Source organism: Poecilia reticulata, linkage group LG6 (assembly GCF_000633615.1).
Source record: "Poecilia reticulata strain Guanapo linkage group LG6, Guppy_female_1.0+MT, whole genome shotgun sequence".
In the NCBI taxonomy this organism is placed as follows: Eukaryota; Metazoa; Chordata; class Actinopteri; order Cyprinodontiformes; family Poeciliidae; genus Poecilia; species Poecilia reticulata.
In genome coordinates this window covers 23,679,700-23,700,599 of record NC_024336.1, presented here as the reverse complement: position 1 = coordinate 23,700,599, position 20,900 = coordinate 23,679,700, and the positions used below count along the sequence as shown (strand labels likewise).

The following is a 20,900-nucleotide window of genomic DNA, read 5'->3' as shown; positions in this document are numbered from 1 at the left end:
TCAACCTGCTGTCTGTCATGCAGACCCCTCGCTGCTGGGAACAAAAGGAAAAACCTCCCTCCGAGAAAGAAAACAGTGGTCACTTTGACGTCACACACTCCATAAATGATGGAAAGGCCAGCCATGTGCCTCATCCCGGTCTCTATGGTTACAACTTCAGATAGCACACTAATATGGTGTAATAAATATAGCCTGGGGCTTGTATGATAATACAAGATCCACGAGGATTTATGAGGTTGTTTTTTTTTTTTTTCCATAAGCGTGAAACAGGTCTGCTGCTGCTACTGCTGCTGTTTTTCAGCCATGTGTTTGTTTTGACTCTTGGATGCAAATGCGGCATCCACTAACCACCATGCAAAGAGGCTTAGCTATAATCCGGACGTTGCTGAGACGTCACAGATGTTTTTCCTCTCTTATTTCTGGTTGTAATTTGGAGCAAATCAGCCCGCTATTGTAGTCACAGATCAAGAAACGAAACTACGGTGTGAGGCCCTTTCTTAGCTGCTCCCTCGGCATGTGCTTCCCTCTCTTCCTTTTTATTTCCTCCTCCAGCAGTGGGGCCAATGAAAGAGGACTTGGAGGGATCAAAGGTATCTACTGCCAACATCCTGGCTGCTGAGCTCCATTAAAGACCTCATATAACCTGCAGCATATTTTCACGGGCCTTTTAAAATGCACACCAACTCTGCTTCAGACAACATGCAGAAGATGTTTTTTTTTGTTGTTGTTTTTTTTTTCAGACCTTTTAATTTTGGTGAGCATCTGAAGACTCATTAAGCAACAAAACTTAATTAAGTACAGAAAGTATATCTTTGCGTGTACAGAAGCTGACAGAATTGGGAAAGGTTTCTTTGTATATATGTAGTTGGCCCTAACAACTACATATATACAAAGAAATTAATCAATTGCACTTAAAATATGAAATGCATGTACACATGTATTTCATGAAGGAGGCTTCTCAGTCATATCTTATGTAATTTTATACCATACATTACGTGAAATAAAGAGATTCTCTTTGAGGGTTATTTTGGAACAAAGACTATTTGGACGCAGTCACGGTACTTTTGAGTAAAAACATCACACAGGGGAGGAGCAGCAGAAACTCTTATCAGGAGACGTTCCCTGGTGCTAAATACTCTGGAAGCCTCAAGGCGACCTTCACCTTCTCCTCCGGAAAAGTTGTCTGGGTTTCTTTTCCCTAAATCAGCGCCTTTTGCAACACATCTGCACAATTTAAAGAAAGTAGTTCATGTATGAAAGTGGCTTGAAAAAAAAACAAACCATAATCTTGGCTCGGGTGGGAGATCAGCAGAGGCTCAATAAATACTGACTCACAGCGGTTCATTACAGCGTCTTTCCAAGCCAAACGTTTGCACTCGTCTTGACGGAAAAAGGACAGTTAATGCAAAATTTATTAAATATGACTCTGTTTCACTGACTAAAAGCACTCTGAGATGACTGAGATTTTCTTTAGCTTTACTGTATTTGATTTGTTTTGTGCATTGTGCAAAGGTCTTCAAAAAAAAAATCTGTACTAAGGTCAGTGATTCTTTCTTGTCGTTGTTGCAAAACCTCTACATGCAATAAACAGTAAAACAGATTAATAGCACAAAAAATGCAATGTTTCCTAAGGTTGGATGTTAAATATTTTCTCACCCTCCTTTTTCAGGCACAAACTATTAGCCACAGAAGGTTTAATACAATATTCTTCAGGGAGAGTTTTCACCAGACAATGCAAAGTTATTTTCTACAACCCATTTAAAGTATAATGAATGCATCAAGAATTATAACTCCGATACGTAACATGTGACAATCGGAGTTTGCTTTTAGCTAGTTTTGTGCTTCGGTTTTATCAGGAGTCTGAATGTGTCTTATTTTACAAAAGTCAAATCCAAGATATTTTTATATGATTCTTTTCTGAAGACTAGACAACTCAAACAAATATGTTAGTGTATAATTTATAAGCATGCAAATATATGTAAATCAATTACCATTTCTAATTATTTATACAATTCATTAAATATATTTAACTATAAAGAAAGGAAAATATAATGCGTGGGTTTAGGCATGTGAGCATAAAATGTGTGAGTTTTTTTTCAGATAAGAAATAAAATACGAACCATTTCAAGGTAAAAAGTTTTTTTTATTTACCTCTTGGGACTACTGATTAGTATTTTTCACTTTATTTAAGAGTTTCAAGAGGAATGAGTTAAAACAAAGGTGTCAAATCCTTTGTCCTCTAGCAATATCCTACAACTGGTACAACACACCCGAGTCAAGTGGCTAAATCATCTTTTCAGCATGTAATCAGTTCAGCGAGTTCTGTCAATGATACTTGGAAACTGGAGTTTGAGACTTGAGACCTGAAATGAAGCCCAACATCTATAAGCTTCTATAGAGATAGAAAGATAATACCTGTTTACGAGTGTAAGTGAAACTATTTGACAATCCCCATAATGGATTTCTTAAAATGATCCTTCCACCAGGACAAGCTGCTCAAGAATGGACCCAAGAATTTGACAATCTAACTAAACTTTGTTCATTTGTTGTTATTTTCTCTCCTCCATTTCCGGTGAAAATGTGTTGAGCATTACAGAAGACATGATTAGATCCATATGAAGCTCCTTAGTTTGTCAAACCAGTCACAAGCCGACTTCATCTCCCTTTATTTTTATTACTATGTTTCAGATGTGAATTGTAGACATACCTGCTTCAAACAGCTAAATAAATGTCAACAGTATAAAGGTCTTAAAAAAATCAACACCATTCTGTCGAATCACAAGTGAAGTTTCTGCCTTATGCATTAATCCGTAATCTTTCAGGTCTGGACTCTTATGTGAGGCAGCGACTGCATGAATTATTCCTCAAAAGGGCTTGAGGCAGAGCTTGGTTTTAAAAACTCGAAAAAGCGGTCTAACACGGACGTCATCATTTAATAAATGTTCCTGTTATAATATATACTCATGATATGTAATCCCAGGATTGACTTTAAAATCCTGATCAATAAACATGAACAAGCCGATGTCTCTGAGGTGTGTACTGTATGATAAAGGGCAGGATCTCCCGAGGCTCCAGGGCCCGAGGTTTAGTTTCACAGTGGATGCTCTGACAGGTTCAAGTTAAGTAATAACTGCTTAGCTCTTTCTTTGCTCAGATATTATGTCTACAGATTCTATAAACTGCATCTCCAGCTGTTTAAGGCATAACTATTTGAACTTGAAAGGTCTCTAATGGCCAAGCAAATTCTGACTGAAGCACCAGTAAGTCAGTTAAGGTCTTAAGATCTGCCTGCTTCAATGGCAGTGTAAAGACAGCTTTGTTTAAAAAGTGAATGACTTAAAAGTCTGCATAAGCAATTTTGCGTAAAGATGATGGAAATATATTTGACCGTGTTGTAACGAGCATTCATGTTTGTTACAGCAAGCTCCTTTTTCTTTATGAATGCCATTTTGGTTAGGGTTTAAATGTCATAAAGAGATAGCAATCACAAAATAATTTCCTTTCCAAGCCTGAGCTGTCACATGAACATGGGTGAAATCAGATAACTCCCACAGGGAAAATGTCATCGTCCCTGGGATATCATTTTGCAAATTAGAAGCAGAACATGCAGCCCCTGGTTATCAGAGTCTCTGAAGGTTGATTGGATGGGAATACATTTTAAGGCACAAGATGTTGCTTAACTACCGTAGCTGACCTTCACACCGTACATTGACAGATTTTTTTATTTTATTGTTTCTTTCTGGCTGCCATGGAATAACATTGACCTGTCAGTAAATTGCAATTTACCCGCAGCAGAGACCAATCAGACTGATCTAAGTCTGAAAGATCATGAGGATTTTTTTCATGCCCTTGCTAACTGCTTCTCCGAGCAAAATTAGGAGTTATGATCCTCAAAGTTCCTGACCTCAATGACATTTTGTAAAGTTCTATTTCTGCTTTTAAGCTTAGTTTTTTTCTTTTCTTCTTCTTCTCCTTTTTAAAACACCAACACAAAATTTCTTTCTGGCGAGATTTTCTAAACATGCTTTCTAAAGTGTATATTCCTAAGAAATTGGATGAAGGTGTACCTGTTTGAACTAAAGATACAAAAAAATATACAAACTGTCTCGCTCACACATGGCTACTGTAGGGTTTTGTACCAGAACTCTGAACATTGGAAACATTTTTATGAAGAAAACAAAACAACAAACAAAAGTAAACAAGCAAAGATTTTTTATTTTTTTTTTACCTTTAGCTTAACACTTCTTCTCGACTCATATGCTGATATAAACTACTTTCTGTAGGACTCAAACAGCCATTTTGATTTTACAATGGAGTTCATTCTCATTATTAGTCAGGGGCATGCAAAACGAAATGCCTGAGGTTGAAGAGGAATAACCTCCTTCAAAAGGCTCAGTAATGAGGGATATTCCCATGTGTTCCTGCTGTGATAGTTCTGTGTTTGATTTTGGCCATTTTAAGAAAGAATAAAAATGGGAAAACCCTAGTTTTTTTACTTCTTATTTGTATTATTATTATTATTTACTTGAATATTTATTAGTATTGCTGAAATATTTGTCAAACATCCATATGTCTTAAAATATTAGAAAACCACACAAAAGGGTGTCCTTATTTTATCGCTTGACTGTTTATCCCCAAATGTGTCAAGAACCTCAGCTGTACCAGGTGTGCCCAAGTCCAGTTCTGAAGAGCAACTATCCAATGACTTTTACATGCACCTCAAATACATCTGAATCAAATGAACGGCTTGTCACCAGGCCTCTGTCTGGCTGAGTGGCTGCGGATGAGGGGATTAAGCCACTTGACTCAGATGTGTTGGAATGGGGGGGGGGGAGAAATCTAAAAGCTGCTGAACAGCTTTCCAGGACTGGAGCACCCCTGGTTTATTGAGTGTTAGCACTCTGTCACGTTTGAAGAAAAAAAACCCTAAGGTTGGCTCTCTAAGTGTTTCTAATCTAACCCAACAATGACTCAGCTTCCATTTTGTGGCCAACCCTGCCTGAGAGTCATTAGCAGCTACCTCCTGACTTATTAGACACGTTGTCACACAGGAGCAGCTTGCGTCTGAGGGCTCCTTAGTCTCTCTTCCAGTGCAGAGATACAGACCATGAGTAATAAACACGAGTGAAGCAACACTTTTTTTTTTCCTCCAGAAAAAAGGGCTTGATCCAACTCCAACCCAATTTATTGCAAAAGGCAAAGGTCAGCCTTAGAAAGCATGGAAAACAAATATATTTAGCAGTTTATATTGCTCGGTTTGAACACCGAAACGTTTGTGGAGGGGTTCAAATAAAATCTCTGTTTTTGTCCTCTGGCTCAGTTCTACTAATCTCATCATATTTATCCAACCACTGGGAGAGTCTCATTTACAAAGAGTGCTGCTAATGAGCCTGTGGTAATCTTCAAGGCTTAAACACTGCACGCCTGATTTTGAGCTCGCAGGGAGGACGTCAGCGGGAATCTGCCAGTCATTAACTCTGAGAGGAATATTTAGAGCGTCTGTGCATGTGTGCGAGCGTGAGTTTGCATGCGGTGCGTTGCTGCAGACGTCTGATGACGAAGTGCTGACGTCTCAGTGGGATGAGTCATGTTCCACTCACGCTCGCAGATCCACAACAACATCACCGAGGTGTCACTTGTCACTCTGCAGAGACCTCTTTCCTCTGGCCTCCCAGGCTTGCGTTCGTCACCTCACATCCCCCCCGCAGCAGGAGAAGCACACCGTGCTGCCCACTACCAACACATAACGGTTATTTGTTTAGACCCACTGCTGCCTCAGCCAGCGAGACCATGATGCATTCAATGCGTTGACCTGACGACGCAAACCTGTATCACATTCTGTGTGTGTGTGTGTGGGGGGGGGGGGGGGGGGGGGGGGGGGGGGGGGGGGGGGGGTGCGCGTGTGTGTGTGTGAGCAGCGCGTCGCTGTCAGAAACAGCTTGCCCCTCCACTTTGCCATCTGCTTCCATTCTGCTGTAGTTACAGATGAGCAAAATGAATAAAAAGGGCTCATTAGTTGCCCAGCAACTTAATCAGTTATTACAAGACAATCTGCTGCAGCTTCTGTTGTGACAGAGGAGTGTTTTGCTTTTCAGTTGGTGTGAGGAAGTATTTGGGAAAGTGTGAAATAATGATAAGATATAAAGTTTAAGAGTGAACAAATAAGAAATGGGACCAAGCGGGCTCGTGGTCAAAGCTCCAAGAAAAAGAGTCTGTGTTTGAGCAATGGCAAGAAAATTACCGAATGCAGCTAGGAATATAAATGCATTGTTTTATTAAGTCAAAGCAAGCAAAGCTACAAACAGCACTAACATGAAACAGTCCTGTGTTGGGCATGCTGCCCAACCACATCTGAGGGTGAAAGTGTTTATAGTGCTCTGAGCAGCTACTCTTCTGAGTAGCTGGCTGCAAGAGAGAGGAGACACAGTTATAATTTTTTCAGACTGGAATAATGAGATGGTGGCTCATCAAAGACATTCAGTTTAGACTTTACTGTTATAACAGAAAGGAACAAAGGCAGTTGTCTAAATCTCTGGAACATACAAATGTCACAACAAAGCAGGCTCCTTATTGTGATTGTTTTTCATGCTTTTTTATTGCAACCACCAGAGTTCAATTAAACATGTAATCACCCACTCACTGGGGCACTGCGAAGAATCTGGCGCACTGATTATTTGCTACAAAACGCAAGCAGGCCGTAACTGCGTATTGCTTTACAATAAAAGATAAGGAGAGAGGTCAGTTGCTTTTTTGCAAAAGCAAAATAAGTTAAGTGGGAAACATATTCAACACTGTGAAACAACTTTTTTCCAAGAAGGTGGTGCTAAGAGTTGGATAAGAGTCAGCCTGGGACCAGTTAGAAGACCGCTGTCTGAAAATCTTAGAAGGATAGCAGCTCAACAGGTCTGAGATTTCTTTACCAGGAAGGCGATTTTTTTAGGTCTGTGGGGAGTGGTACGTTTGAAGCATTGAATAACAGAAATATTACAATAGGAAATTAAGCCTTAAATTCATTAAAACCTCAATTATTTAAATATTTTCCTGAAGATTCACACATGACACAAGCTGTTGCTCATGTACCACGAGAACAAAAGGTTTTCTAGTAACTAATTCTGGTGTGCATTATCTTGCATTCTTTTTAAAGGCCTATTTTATATTACACAATGACTGCATTATTCCAATGACACTATCTACTTTTCGCAGTAATTTTAATTAAATTCTATTCAGTACTTTTGAGGACATTTTATTTTAAAATGGTGACTCAACTTACCCCAAAGTAGAAAAAAATATGTCATCTGTGGATTTGACAAAGAGCTTGTTAAAGAAGTCATCCAATTTCTCACTTTGTTCACTTTTTACTGGTACAAAAAAAAGACTTTTTTGCCAGTTTGGAGGATAGAGAAGTGGTTTACAAAGTCTTTTAATTTGGAGCATGCATCATGTTTTTTCTGTTATAGTTTAGGTTTCCATTCAACAAATTTTAACAAGAACAAATTATGTCCTTAGGTTTTTTTTTTTTTTTCTCTCTCTTAAACGTTGGGTTAGGATTTTGCTATTAAATATCCTTTGTCTTACTCCACCAAATTAACTGTTGTGGTTATGAGTACTATAGACTGCAGCCACAAATTAAATATAAATAACAGCTGGTATGGGTAAGAAGATTGCTGGTCAATCTGACCTTGTTTGATTATCATGTGTCGCTTTCTTATGCCGTACTCTGGAAAACAAACTGTTGTAACATGTTGCTTATTTCACAAAGCACAACCCCACAACATGTCCACATTTAAGGGGACATATTCTGCTTAAGCACCATCTTGTGAGACTCTGTCATGAGACGTGAGCATGAGACAGCAGATAAAGCTGTAAATATAACATAATTGCACTTTTCAACCTTTTATTTTTGAGGTAAGGTTCTCTGTAACCACATCAACTGCACACAATGACATCAATTGAGGAAGGATGACAAGCAACAAAGCAACACACAAAAATTATATTTGTTCTTACTCAATATCTCTTGTACTTATGATGCAAGTTTTACAAAAAGGGAACCATATGACAACTGTAAATAGGTAACTACATTGGCAACATGTTTTATTAAAATCTAAAATAATATGACTGAATTATAGATACTCATTTCCCCTAAAGAAATGCATTTCATCAGCTATAATTATTCCTTCTCATAATGTTTTGAAATGTTAAGCAACAAACTTGGTGTGAGTTATGCAAGGACTGAGGTCTCTTTGGTGTAAAGTTAGCCTGCTGCCTTGATCCTTTTGGGCAATAAAAGGAGTAAGTTACAGAGCAGAGAGCTCCAATCAGAGTCATCGTTCACTTCCTGGTTCTGTCAAGCTACAGCACACTTTGTTGTCAAATAGTATGTAAAAAGATTGTCTTTGAAGATGTATTACCAAAACATTTTCCAAATGGTCTTGTGTCTAATCCTACTAAGCTATGGTACAGATTTTTAAATAAAATATCAGACAATATCATAAAAGTCCTGCACCCAATTCTTTGTTCTGCTTAAGTAACAGTGTGCTTTCAATGAGCTGCAGCTTATTGAGCAATGAGTTCAAACCAGCAAAAAGTCTTAGACCGTATGGCTTTGTTGTTATCTCTTCTGAGGAATCTCACAGCTTCGAACGCCTGTGGGTGTGAAACTACTTCCAGCCAGCTTGTTTTATCCGATTTTTGTGTCACTGATGAGCGACATGCATCATAATTCTTTACCAGCAGAAGCTAGACATGGTAAATTCAGATTTAAACAGTGACTGAATATTATAATTATGAAATTACGAAATAATTCTGTCACTGAAGTGCATCACACATCACACTCCTACCACTCCCGCCTCTGATCACATCTTTTCTAGAGAAGGTGAAGTCGATGCTCCACAAAGCCCCGTATTATTTATTAGCTTCCTTCGTATCATGATCTTGTGACAATACTGTCAGCTCCAATTGTTGAATGAACTTTAAAATCAACCTATAAACGTTTCCATCCATTCTTACTTCATAAACAGTGCGCCGCTGTCTGACGTCATCGTTCTTCTTCTGTGCGTGTGGGTCACTTTGGGGTCGTAAATCGATCACACAGAACTCTGATTGTGGTCACATTTAATTAGTAGTATGAATGACCAAGCAAAAAAAAAAAAAGAACAGATTTTGGTAAAAAAAAATAAAAAATAAAAAAATAATAATAATAATTTAAAAAATCAGCATCAAGATCTTCTCTGCAAATGTAATTTGTTTGTTTTTGGGGCTTGTCATTGTTTTATGTATTAATGCTTCTGCACTTCACACATAACAATGTGACTTTTCAACAGTGTTGTTCAAAGCTGCTTTGTGTTCATCTTTTTCTCTCACGCTTTTTTTTTTTTACATTTCGTGCTTCTTGGCAAGAGAATGAATCATCAGCAACATGCCTGAGCACAACTGAAAAGAATGAGTTTTAAAAATTCTACCATGGGTACTATAAATACAAAATGGTTTGTTCAAATACAAATACAAAGATAAAAGGAAGTGATGACACAGCTACTTATGTGTATTACATACTTCACAAAAGGGAGTTAACATTGATTTGAGAGAAATATATTTACAAAACAGTCGATCAAGCAAGATACTGACAATGCTTCGTCCTCTTATTTCGCAGTTTCTACTCACTTACACTATCCAGCAAAAGCTCAATAAAAGCATATTTTGCTAGAGGACATTTACTTTCCCATTAAATTTACTCGTAGTGCAGAAAGCAGAAGTAGCTTTAACTATGAGCAGTGCTATATTACAGACAATACTGCTGATGTGAGAGATAAGCCTCCTGCTGGCAGAGGGGAAAGGTAAACATCCAGGTAGATTAGATGACAGACATGTGCAGTTCAAACAGTGATTCAAGTGGTAAAAAAAAAAAAAAAGTGCAGCCACGGCGCCGAAAAAGCAGCCATCTAGATTTCAAAAGTTATCCAACCTATTTGCACCGTCCAGAATTTAATTATTGCTTGAGTTTAGTTCAACTTTAACCTGTTGAAAGTACACGGCAGTGTAGCAGCACTGTTGCAAACTGAAGAGAGCGTGCTCATTGGGAGCTGAACCCGATGTTATCTGCAGCACTGCAGCTGTCAGTGCTTGCTGGCCCGTTCCCGAAGTATGAGATCTGGGTGTGGTTTTCTCGTCAACTTGCTGTGACCGTGCCGGGAAAGAGAATCGCAGAGACAAAAAGGCTACAGTCAAACTAGTTTAGATCACGTGACTTCACAGTCAAGAGTTCAGCTGTTGGTTTTATGGCAAAAAAAAGAAGAAAACACAAAAAAAATCTGCTCTATAAACAAGTTTAAGCTACACCAAACATCAGAGTGTTTGCTAGAGTTTTCTTGCAGAGAGGAAGCGTCAAAAGAGACAAATGGTTCAATTTTCATATTGTGCTTTTCACAGCAGAGCGTCACAAAGGTCACATTATTCATTTTAGCCAGGTGGCTCTGCAGAGTGAGTCACAGAGTGATCAGAGGACATTCACCTTCTTGGAGGGGACAGCATTCTTACGCACGTGGACACAGGGGAGGAGAGACAGCACATAAAAACTAATAAAATTGACAGAGGCCAGTGCAACTGTCTGGCGAGTGAGTCATTCCACCTGTGTAATTGCAAGTGCCTATTGTAATGAAAAGCAGAAGTGCTAGTGTTTCACTGTGTCATGTTACACGGGATGATAAGAAGAGAGATTAGTTTGCAAGAAGGAGGAAGAATGAACATTTATTACATCTGGCATGAAGCTAATCAGAGTGCAACTTTTCACTTTTACAGGGAGAACAAAAAAAAAAAAAAACATAATCATAATTTCCCTCATTCTAGCGGTGAGTTACAAACACATAGCCCATAACGATGAGACACATCAGTTAAAACCAAGCAGATCCGGCAGTCAGAAGTAGAGATGCACTAAGAAATCACCTGGAGTCTTGATCGGCTCTGGACCTGTGAGCAGGTGGTCACAAACAGGAAAAACTCCAAGAGTTGTTTTATTTTCATGCCACCCAGAGAAGCTAGATTAGATGTTTGGTTTCTGACTGGTTTGTCAATGTTAAGGGCAAATCAAGCTAAAATCATCAGATTCCAATCTCCAGAGGCTTCCTCAATGCATATCTAGTTCTGATTTCACAATGTTCTATGTTTCTGAAAATGTGTCTCATTATAACTGGCTAAGTGTACGTCATTTGGTAGTCAAATGTAGAACATTTAACTTTTAAAAAACTAGGAAGTAAGGAGGGTGACTAGAGTAAGGGAAACTTGCTCTAGTTAACCCTTTTGAGCTTTTAACTTCAGCCTCTCATGAAGGTTATGCTAGATTTATAATGTATCTGTGATTGTTAAGGCAGAAAGCTGGAATAGTTACAGGCAGGACAAAGCCTTACAAAATCAGAAGATTTGAAAACAGCCTCAAATTGTAGCACTGCTACAAATTTGATACCAAAACCAAAAGATTAGGTTAACTTATTCAACTTAAAGTCAACCAAACAGGTGTGAATTTTCAATTCAGAGCCACGCAAAGTAACACAGGAACTTTAGTGCATGGTGAGGTGGCTTCTGTCATTTTTAATAGTGATCTTGACTATAGGCTTTGTGAGGGTCTGGATTATTGGTTGGAATCTACTCCATTTTAGTTCTATGCCTTTCTCCACTCTAGGCTGAAAATCACACATTACCTCATTTGTGTTTCTCTACCTTAGACACAGAGGAACTGTATGGAAAAAGTTTTTTAGACTTTCTTTGTAAACATGTTTTGTCAAAGCAGCACATTTTTGTGCTGTAAAGAACAGCTGAAGAAAGACACACAAACCAAAAATGTCATGAGTCAGTGACATCTTCTATGTGAACAAAAGTTGCTTAACTTTTCTTGATTTCAATATGCCTCTTTCTTGAGAATCCTACATCTGATTCAACCTCTTAGGAGCCTGTACACATCTCTTTTAGTCTGAAAATAACTTCCTGTCACGCCTGAATTTTGATAAAGATGCAGAAGCCCTGAGACATTGACTTGTTTTCACAATGCCTGCAAAATAAACTTTGCGATCAAGCCCTTCTTTTGTGTGGAAGTGTGCTTCCCCTGAGTTGCAAGGAACCTGTGGATTCCTTGAACCTGTGAATTCTGGTCAGCTGCCCTCCCTAATGGGTGTGACGAAGAATTTGCAACTTGGGAAGATTTTCACACCTATAAACCATTTCTAGAGAGTCAACACAGGCCACCTCCACAAAAAGGTGTTTTGCAATAATCAGTTAGTTCAAGGTAACTATCGGCATGTTTTCACTGCAAAAACCAAGACTGAGCAAAGTTTCCTGTGGCCATTGTTTCCCCCCTCCATATCTATTGCAGGAACTATGCAGGGTAAAGACAGTTTCCAAGGAAATATAAACTTGAAAATTGTTGTAGTAAATTTGAACTTTTGAGATTACCCTAAATCTTTGTGAAATGAGAGTTTTAAAGTGGCAGTATTATATATTTTCCAGGCACCTAGTGCCATTTTATAGCATAAGCCAGTAACAGTTCTGTTGTTATACAAATGGTGTCTGTATCAAACATGGCTTTACAATTTGACAATTGACCTCAAATTTGAAATTGGCCTCTGTGTCTTTAAGAAGTTCTTTCTCTTCTTAAAGACACAACACTCTACCTTCGGTAAGTCATCCCAGCAATGCTCATTTACAGTTGTTCTTAGGAGCCATGGACTGAAAAGTATAGTTTGAAGTACAGGTTTAGGAGTTGTGCAGTTCCACCAGGTGTTTACTAATTTGGTGGAGCTGCAGCTTAAGGAAGAGCTTTATAGAGATAGGTGGCTCGCCCTCATGCTGCAGGGAGAAGTGATCTAAACCAACAAAGCCTTAATGTTGTGTTTCACACTGTATAGTGCACTGTATAACATATATTGATTGAGTATTGGCCCTCACTGCCACTGGGCATAATTTACCCAAGCTGCTCAGTAGTCTACACTGCTTTGGAAGAAGCAGAACAACAGTCAGTATTTGAATGCAGAATATGCAAGGTTTTAAGAAATTGTTCTCTTGGGAGGTAGGCATTTTGTGTTTCAAAACTGAGAACTTTATTTAGTAATTAATGAATCAGTTTAATGTGGAAAAAATAGAGCCTATGGCAATGGTTTGGCGATAAGCAAACGTGTAGAAAATGTTCTGTTCAGTTATCACCAAAATATCATTTTAAAGCCAAATGCAAGGAAATATGTGACGAAAACCTGGTAGAGGCTTTAAAAGACTAAAGTGGCAATAAGAAAGCCATTGTTGAACAAAAGAGGTGAAAGTTTACCACATCCCATGTGGGACAAAACCAAAATGTGGAACAAGGGACTTTGGTCTGAGGAGGCATTCATATGTGCCCTCTATAGAGTCTTGTTGAGCTGTTTTACAGACCAGAACCAGCAACCGAGCAGAGATACTCTTTCTAGATCTCCAATGCTATTTGAGACATTTTTCCAAAAGATCAATGAGAAAACCTGCATCTACAAAGGCACAACAGAGGGTTCAATACAGCTGTACGCAACACTGATCAGATCCTTGTTCCATACAAACAAACTTTTATTTTGCTTTATAAATTTGCACTAAGTTGCCTCACTCTGTTGCATAGAATATTGATAAAATACGTAGATTTTTGTGATTGCAAATGTAAAAATGTTCAAGTGATATAAATATAGTTGGAGATTCCCCTAAGCTTCTTAAAAGGGGGCAACATGGTAAACTCACTGAATGTTCAACTATTTATCCAGATAAATATTAGTGCCTCCTACAATTCATTCTGATGACCCTCTTAGTTGTAGCAATCAAGTTAATGCTCCCACCATCTCTAGGGGTGTGTGTGTGTGTGTGTGTCCTCGACAGTGCTGCCAGCAGAACACAGACTGTGTGAGCTACAGATCCTGCAGACTGCAGTGATGAATCATACTGTCTGACCAGCTTTGCACTCCCTGATGTGCTCTTAACAGCTCTGTTTGCAGCAGAGGATTGACAGAGTTCAATCAGTGCATATGCCAGAGAACAGAAAGAGGCTAATGAGATTTCCCCCATTGTCTCCCTGTCTGTCACATTATAGTACAGGCATGCTGAGGCCACTCAATCCACACTCAAACATGACATCTGTTTCTGCTCGTATTTTTATTTTATTTTTGTATCTCTTATAATCAAATAGTTAATGAACTGTTTAGCTTATCTGCAAGAACTAAGAACAACAACGACTCAAAGAGATCTGGCTCAACTCACATCAGAGAAACTGACAATATTTTTAGCTAAAACACTTCATCTTCCTTGACCCGAGAAAAAACAGTTTAAGGTAACGCACATCAGTTAAATGAATCATATTGGAAAAGCAGACACGGAGCTCTGATTTTGTACCTTGTGGTTCAAATAAGGTTTGACTGCACAGCACACAACCCTAATCAGTGGCATCAAAACAATCATTAACCAGCCTCCTGCTGCCTCCTGCTCCACACACGACATGGAAAGAGATTCCCGACTTCTCATAGGCTGTGTTCTTCGCAGAGTGCTCGCAATACAAACACTGGCTAATGTGCAGCACTTAGAACAGGTAGAAAAAATAAACTGTTTTATACAAGAGAAAAAAAAAACAAGTTCTCACTACAAAATGTTTGAATGTTAGATTTATTTATTTATTGACGACAACGGTCTATATTTTCTCCTTAGCTATAAAACTAGATGTGGATCATAAATCTAGCAATGAATTCTGCCCCTTTTTTTCGTTTTTACTGCCACATGACAGTATTCAGCAAACAAATGGGAGCTAATGCAGCTTTTCTGCTGATGAGTGTTCTGTCTGTAGAAAAATGCTGGAAAATATTTTATTTTATGGGTTTCTCAAGCTATAATGATCACAGCTTGCTTCCCTCAAAAGCCTATTTGGATCAACACTGTGTGCTTTAATCTATTAATTCATAATTGGCTCTAATGACAGTTGATGATATTGCCTTTTTAATAAAATTGCATCACAGCCTGACTACATATTACCGTCAATTATCCCTGTGTAAGCACCGACAACTAAATAAATCAGCAGATTTGATCGTTAGACGGTTTTATGAAGTGTTTATGCGGTGTGACACACAATATGATACAATTACTGATTTGCATGTTGTTAGATATGAACAGCATTACTCGCTTTTGCCTGTTCAGTTTATCTTGAGCAAACAATTGAACTGTAAAGAACAGGTTTTAGGCAGCAGTTACTAAGTGATTTCTCCGTTTATACTGGCTCTTCACTGGTGCAAAGGTTACAAACCCAAGCTACTGGCTGTAATAAGAGTAGGGTTACCCCATAGGTTAGGAGGTTACAGACACACCACGGATAGGGTGCTCCTGAATGGTGTTCAGACAAAGCCATCTGCTCCTGTTTATGGTCCATTAACCCCGCTAACCCAGGATGCACAGACTTCCCCCACAGCAACAGGTTCAAGAGGCTTAAGATGACATTTTGATGTCTTTATTGTCAAAGTAAAGATAAGTACCTGAATCCTGTTGAGCCTGTTCTGAGTATGTTTTCTCATTTCCAAGATTACAATAAACAAAAGCAACTGGAAAATCCTTACCTTCCCAGAAGTCCATAGGCATACTGGGAATCTGCCAGCAGTAATGTGATCTCCCCCTTCTGCATGGACATGACACACTCCTCTAGAGCCTACAGGTGTCAAGAATTGCATAGTTAAACAAAAACACATGTGCGTGGATTTGTCACGTATTTCAATTAACTAACAGATTTTAATTATGTTATCTTTTCCTTTTCAGATTTCAAAGCTAAATGAGTGAGCTTGTAGAAGTGCAACTCCTCAACTGTCACCTGGAAAATGCCCACATGTAATCCACTGGAACCATGAAGGGACCAGCGTCCTCGTGATAGTTAAAAGGTTTTGACCCCGACTTTTCGTGATCCGGACAATTAGAGCTGCTGTCACAGATGAACAAGTGGGAGGACTTGAGTTGCTATAAATTTTAGAGGAGATGAAAACAGTCGGTGCATCTAAACAGAAGGGGATAATATGGAAACTGTTTATGGCATCATTGTCCTTCTTCTTCATTGACTTGGTAGAAAAGTTTGCATTCAACTGATTGTCTGTGTGATGAGAATCTTCCATTGTTATTCTGTGGGTCAGAATCTGCAAAGTTTGTGAAGCCCTGGTCCAGGCTATCTTTTATTTGGCAAGAAGACAATGTACCATTATGAGCAAGTAATTACCCTAAAACTTTGGTGAGAAAATCACTTCTACCTCTGAATATTTTGTAAAAGCTTTAGTGGGGGGTTTGTACACCATCTCAAAAAGGCACAAAGACCCATTTTCAAGGTCTACATGAGTAAACAACGATATTTCTATTTCTATTCCCTTCTGAAATGTTTGAAAATTTGAGTTGAACCTTGAATTGATTAAAATAGGACAATATATCAGAAAATTTGACATCTTCATATTATTGAATTTTGAAATCCTCAACGTCTGACACAAACGTTTCAGGAGAGTAAAAAAAAAACAAACTCATCTTTCTAAAATATTCACAATGTTTAGTTAAACTCACACCACCCTTTTGGTTCTTTTGAGTGCATTTTTTAAAATAACTGAAACACAAAAAGATGACTAATAGATTTGATTTTGACAAAAAAAATTAAAAAAATTAAAAATCCAAGTGAATTTGAATCATGAGGATTCGTGCCCAACAGCAACATATTGGGAAATGTATTGGAACCGTGTTTAGAAAGCAGCTCACACTTTAATAACCTGTCAGTCTGAATAACCCTTTTGTTATTTCCAGATTTAAAGAATTACAAAGGCAAACATCCCTCATCCTACATTGTTAAGCCTGCGCTGTGAGCCCATAACAATACAGATTTGAGGCAACACACTCACACACACACACAATAGGATCCTTCAAGATGAAAAAGAAAAAGAAAGAAAGAGTGTCACCTGTATTACATCTCCTTCTCCAATAACAAAGACAAGTTTGCAGTCCTTCTCCACCACAGTTCGGTCCTCAAGAACGCCCTGCATCTTCACAGTGACCTCTTGACCCCAGGTGGAGCGCGGGACCTGTTCGTCTCCTGATTCCAGAATTTTCTTCCTCAACAGCCGGTCCTCTGCATAACAGCAGAGTAAAGTACAAATCTAAGACTCTGGATTTATAGTAAACTATCCACAAGGAGTTCCAGTTACTGCAGTTGGTTTAGCAGTTTGACATTTAAAAGTTACTTTACCTTCCAATATCAGGAGTTCAGATGATTTATTTCATGTGTTCTTACCTGTGATATCCTCCCAGTCCTCTGCCGCGAAAAGCTCCTCAAACTGAGCACATGTCCATTCTTCCACAGCGTATTCTGGAAAGAGAATCTCTGCTGAGCTGTCCCTCTCCACAACATCTTCTTCTGTCGAGGGGTCTTGAAACCGAACCATCTTCCAGCTGTTTGTTTTCTTCAGTTTTTTCTCTACCTTGCATTCTGCTTGTCCTCTCTCTTGCTCGCAGTTGGATAAGCTATTTATCTCCGTGTCTTTACTCTCGACTGCATGGTTCTCGAGTTCAGATGGGTCTTTCCCACAGAGTTCTTCACCTTGTTCTGGAGGCCCACAAGGCAGTTTGTTCAGAGGATCGCAGTCTGCAGGTTCAGAAATGCGTTCCGCCACCTCGGGCTCTGTGGGATCCAACACACCACCCCTCTGCTCTTCACAACACGGCTCTGTCTCCATTTCACTGAGCGATGGAGACCATCTGCATTAGTCCCAAGAAGAGATGATCCTATTTGATCAGCCGATGACCCACTAAAGGTGTAGGGTTGTTGCTCTCACCAGCACCTATTCTTTGTTTAGACAAGAAAATATATATCTCCATAAAAACATTTAGGAATCCATGTTGTGTTTTGGATAATCCACCTCACAATGCATTCCTGCTTTACCCAGTCACATATGATGTTTTTAAAGCTTTGTCCCACCTGCAAAATCTGCAATTCCGCCTCCCTTTGACCTCTCCTCAACAGCTTGCATCCATCTTAGTCAACTTAATTCATCGATGTGGTGGCTACAAAAAGAATAAAATATCAATGTAAAGAACCTGCGCAGTGAAGGACTCACAGCCAGCAGGCTGTGCAGTGGTAATCTACAGGATTAGAAGGAGAAAAAACCTAATCTGACAGAACGCCTGTAAGCTTCTTAATGACTTCACTGTCGTTCTGCTCAACACATGTGTAATATTGTGACAATTTAGTGATGTTCACCAATATTTTTGAAGAAAGAAGCCCCCAATTTGGTTACATTGAGTTGCATTAGAAAGTATTTATTCTCAAAATCCAAAATAAGACAACCAACAGCCATCAGAAAGTAAGGGGCACACCAGATTATTGATTATGTAAAAAGTGCCATGTTCAAACTTTTGAGAATCAATGCATTTTTTGCCTAACATATAAACATGGTCTCACAGAGAGAAAAGTTCTGTTTTTTCTAAGTAATGCTATGCTTATCAAAGCTGTGAGCAAATATTTAACAAAGCCAAACCTTTTAAAATGGTTTGGGGTTTAGCTTTTTAAACAGTGCCATCATTCAAAACCCATTAGAGCTGAAAACTCAAGTTTACATGCAGTGAAAATTAGATATTATTTTTCATGGCAGCATAGTGCAGTTATATGTAGAAGTCAATCATAAGTAGCATGAAAGTATTTATTTCTGTGTGGTTTGTTTTTCTAAGGGATAAAAAAATAGTTATTTCCCCATATATCAAAGGTAAATTCATCAGCACACTGTCAGTATGGAATATTACAATCTTAAAGCACTATTAGGGTGTAACATTTGACAGGCTACAGCATTTCAGGTGCATTGAAATTCTACCTGCTAATAAATATTTTAGCCACTTGGACATCTGTAATGCCATTAACTGATCCAGATATTAGCACCTAAAATCAGAAGCCTAACAGAGGGAGCGGAGGATGGTGCGAAAGAATAAGAAGTAATAAGAAAAAACTGTTGATCATCACTACCAACACATTACTAGATATTACATTACTAGGTATTAGAATTTTCTCATTCCGAGACATCAGATGGATTTCTATTTCTATTTGACAAACACTGTAATGTTTAATAAAACAAATGTGGCAACAATGGTGAATGAAATGTTTTTGACATTGCTTTCAAACACAGATTTGTTGATCACTGTAGCACCAATATCACTCTGCATTTCTACATTTCATAAATAAACACTGCCTCTCTGACTCATTCTTTAATCCACATCAAAGGATGTTATCCATCAGGATTAAATTAATCCAAATTCCATTTCTGGCGTTTAATTTCTCTGACAGGCAGATGTTTTGCATGTGTCAATATTGTTTTGTTGTTGTTGTTTTTGAAGGTTTTGTATTCAAAACCTTAAAGGATTATTTAGAAAAACAAAAGTTTGTATTCCTACACTTATGTTGTTTATTCTTGTTTTTATGTGTCCACACAGAAGTATTGAATGAGTCTGATCAGTATTTGTATTTTTCAACATCCTCTATTAATATTTCTGGTTGCAATAGCTATCTCATCTGATATAAAATTAATTTTTAAAGATTACATCACACTACAATAAAGGTACAATTTTAATGTGATGTCTGGGCATGTATTGTCTCTATATAGTTACGGTCAGCATATGAGATTGCCTGGTAAAATAACATTCAGATATTATTTAGGAAGGTCAGAGGTAATATTAGTGTTTTAAGCTTAACTCTGCAATTGAGGCTCTTATTTTGAACTATAAAAGGGAGTAGTTGTTGAGTAAAAATAAGCTTACATAAGAATTGAAGAAACCTTTATCACTTTCACCATATGTCTACATTTTAGCCACTTTGCAACTTAGCAACTAACAGTTAAAGTAAGATTTAGCTTTGTAGTTTTCCATTTACACAAAAAGGATATTTTAGTTTTTAATGTTTCTGGAATGAAATCATGGTCCCCAGTTCAAACTTTAAAGTACTTAAAGTGAACAGGATAATAATAATAATAATAATAATAATAATAATAATAATAATAATAATAATAATAATAATAATAATAATAATAATAATAATAATAACTAAACACAGCTTCTTTAAAAAAAAAACACTAAGAGATAGATTAAACCTTTGCTCTGGTAAAAACACAAAACAGAAGACTTCTGAATTAGGACCACAGAGCTTTCCCAGGCCCATGAAGAAGACAAACAGGGGTTGAATATTTTTCACTGATTAGATCCTTAAAAAAAAAAGAAAAAAAAGAAGCTAGTGATCTTTATCAGTTTGTGAAAAACACTTTTAGTTTTTCAAAGAAAATTGCACGTAAATTATTTTCTCACTTCCACTTGATCCCAACATGTATTGTTTTGTCTGTTGAGCTAGGTGGACCTTTACAGCCTTTCTTAAATGTTTTATGTGAGCCTACATGTTGTATTTGCAACATACTAAGCAGCAATGTTGATAGTTGCAGTAAGACATGTTGCATAGCCAGAACTAATGGCAGGATGTCGATACAATAAACCTTTTACAATAATAGAAAAATTATAAATAAAAAATGAATAAACAGCATATAAACAGCATACAAACAGCAACGTCCTGAGTAAAATGACATTTGTTTTCAAATGCATTTACTTCCTTGTATAAATGTTTGTATGCGTGTGTGTGTGTCTGTTTAAGAAGTAAGAAGATTCAAAGCGTATTTACCTAAATCCAAAGGAGTGAGACTTGGAGCGAGACCCATGGGCCAAATACATCAAAGAAAAAAAAAAAACAGACTTCAAGAAACCGGAGTGGCAACGACGGCCAAAAATACTGACCAGAGAACCGAAAGTAAAAAAAGAAACAACAAAAAAACGAAAGAAGGAAAAAGCTTTGCACACATATTTACTTTAATATTTCAAGAATGCGTGTG

At 38.0% G+C, this 20,900-nt stretch overlaps 1 protein-coding gene across 4 annotated transcripts in view; it reads right to left on the bottom strand.

The window, feature by feature from the left end:
* fkbp16 (FKBP prolyl isomerase 16) overlaps positions 1–20,823 on the bottom strand; it is a 32,412-nt gene extending 11,589 nt beyond the window's left edge. Inside the window, exons 1-4 of one of the 4 annotated variants that reach the window (XM_008412346.2) lie at positions 20,693–20,823; positions 17,279–18,048; positions 16,947–17,116; positions 15,585–15,673 (exon numbers count right to left, since the gene is read on the bottom strand). In XM_008412346.2, the coding sequence (XP_008410568.1) occupies positions 15,585–15,673; positions 16,947–17,116; positions 17,279–17,720 (701 nt within the window). In that variant the 5' untranslated portion in view covers positions 17,721–18,048; positions 20,693–20,823. Of the gene's footprint in view, positions 1–15,584; positions 15,674–16,946; positions 17,117–17,278; positions 18,084–20,692 lie in introns of those variants that run through there. The other 3 variants (XM_008412347.2, XM_008412348.2, XM_008412349.2) reach the window with 3 other exon arrangements.
* Between the last annotated feature and the right edge of the window lie 77 nt (positions 20,824–20,900).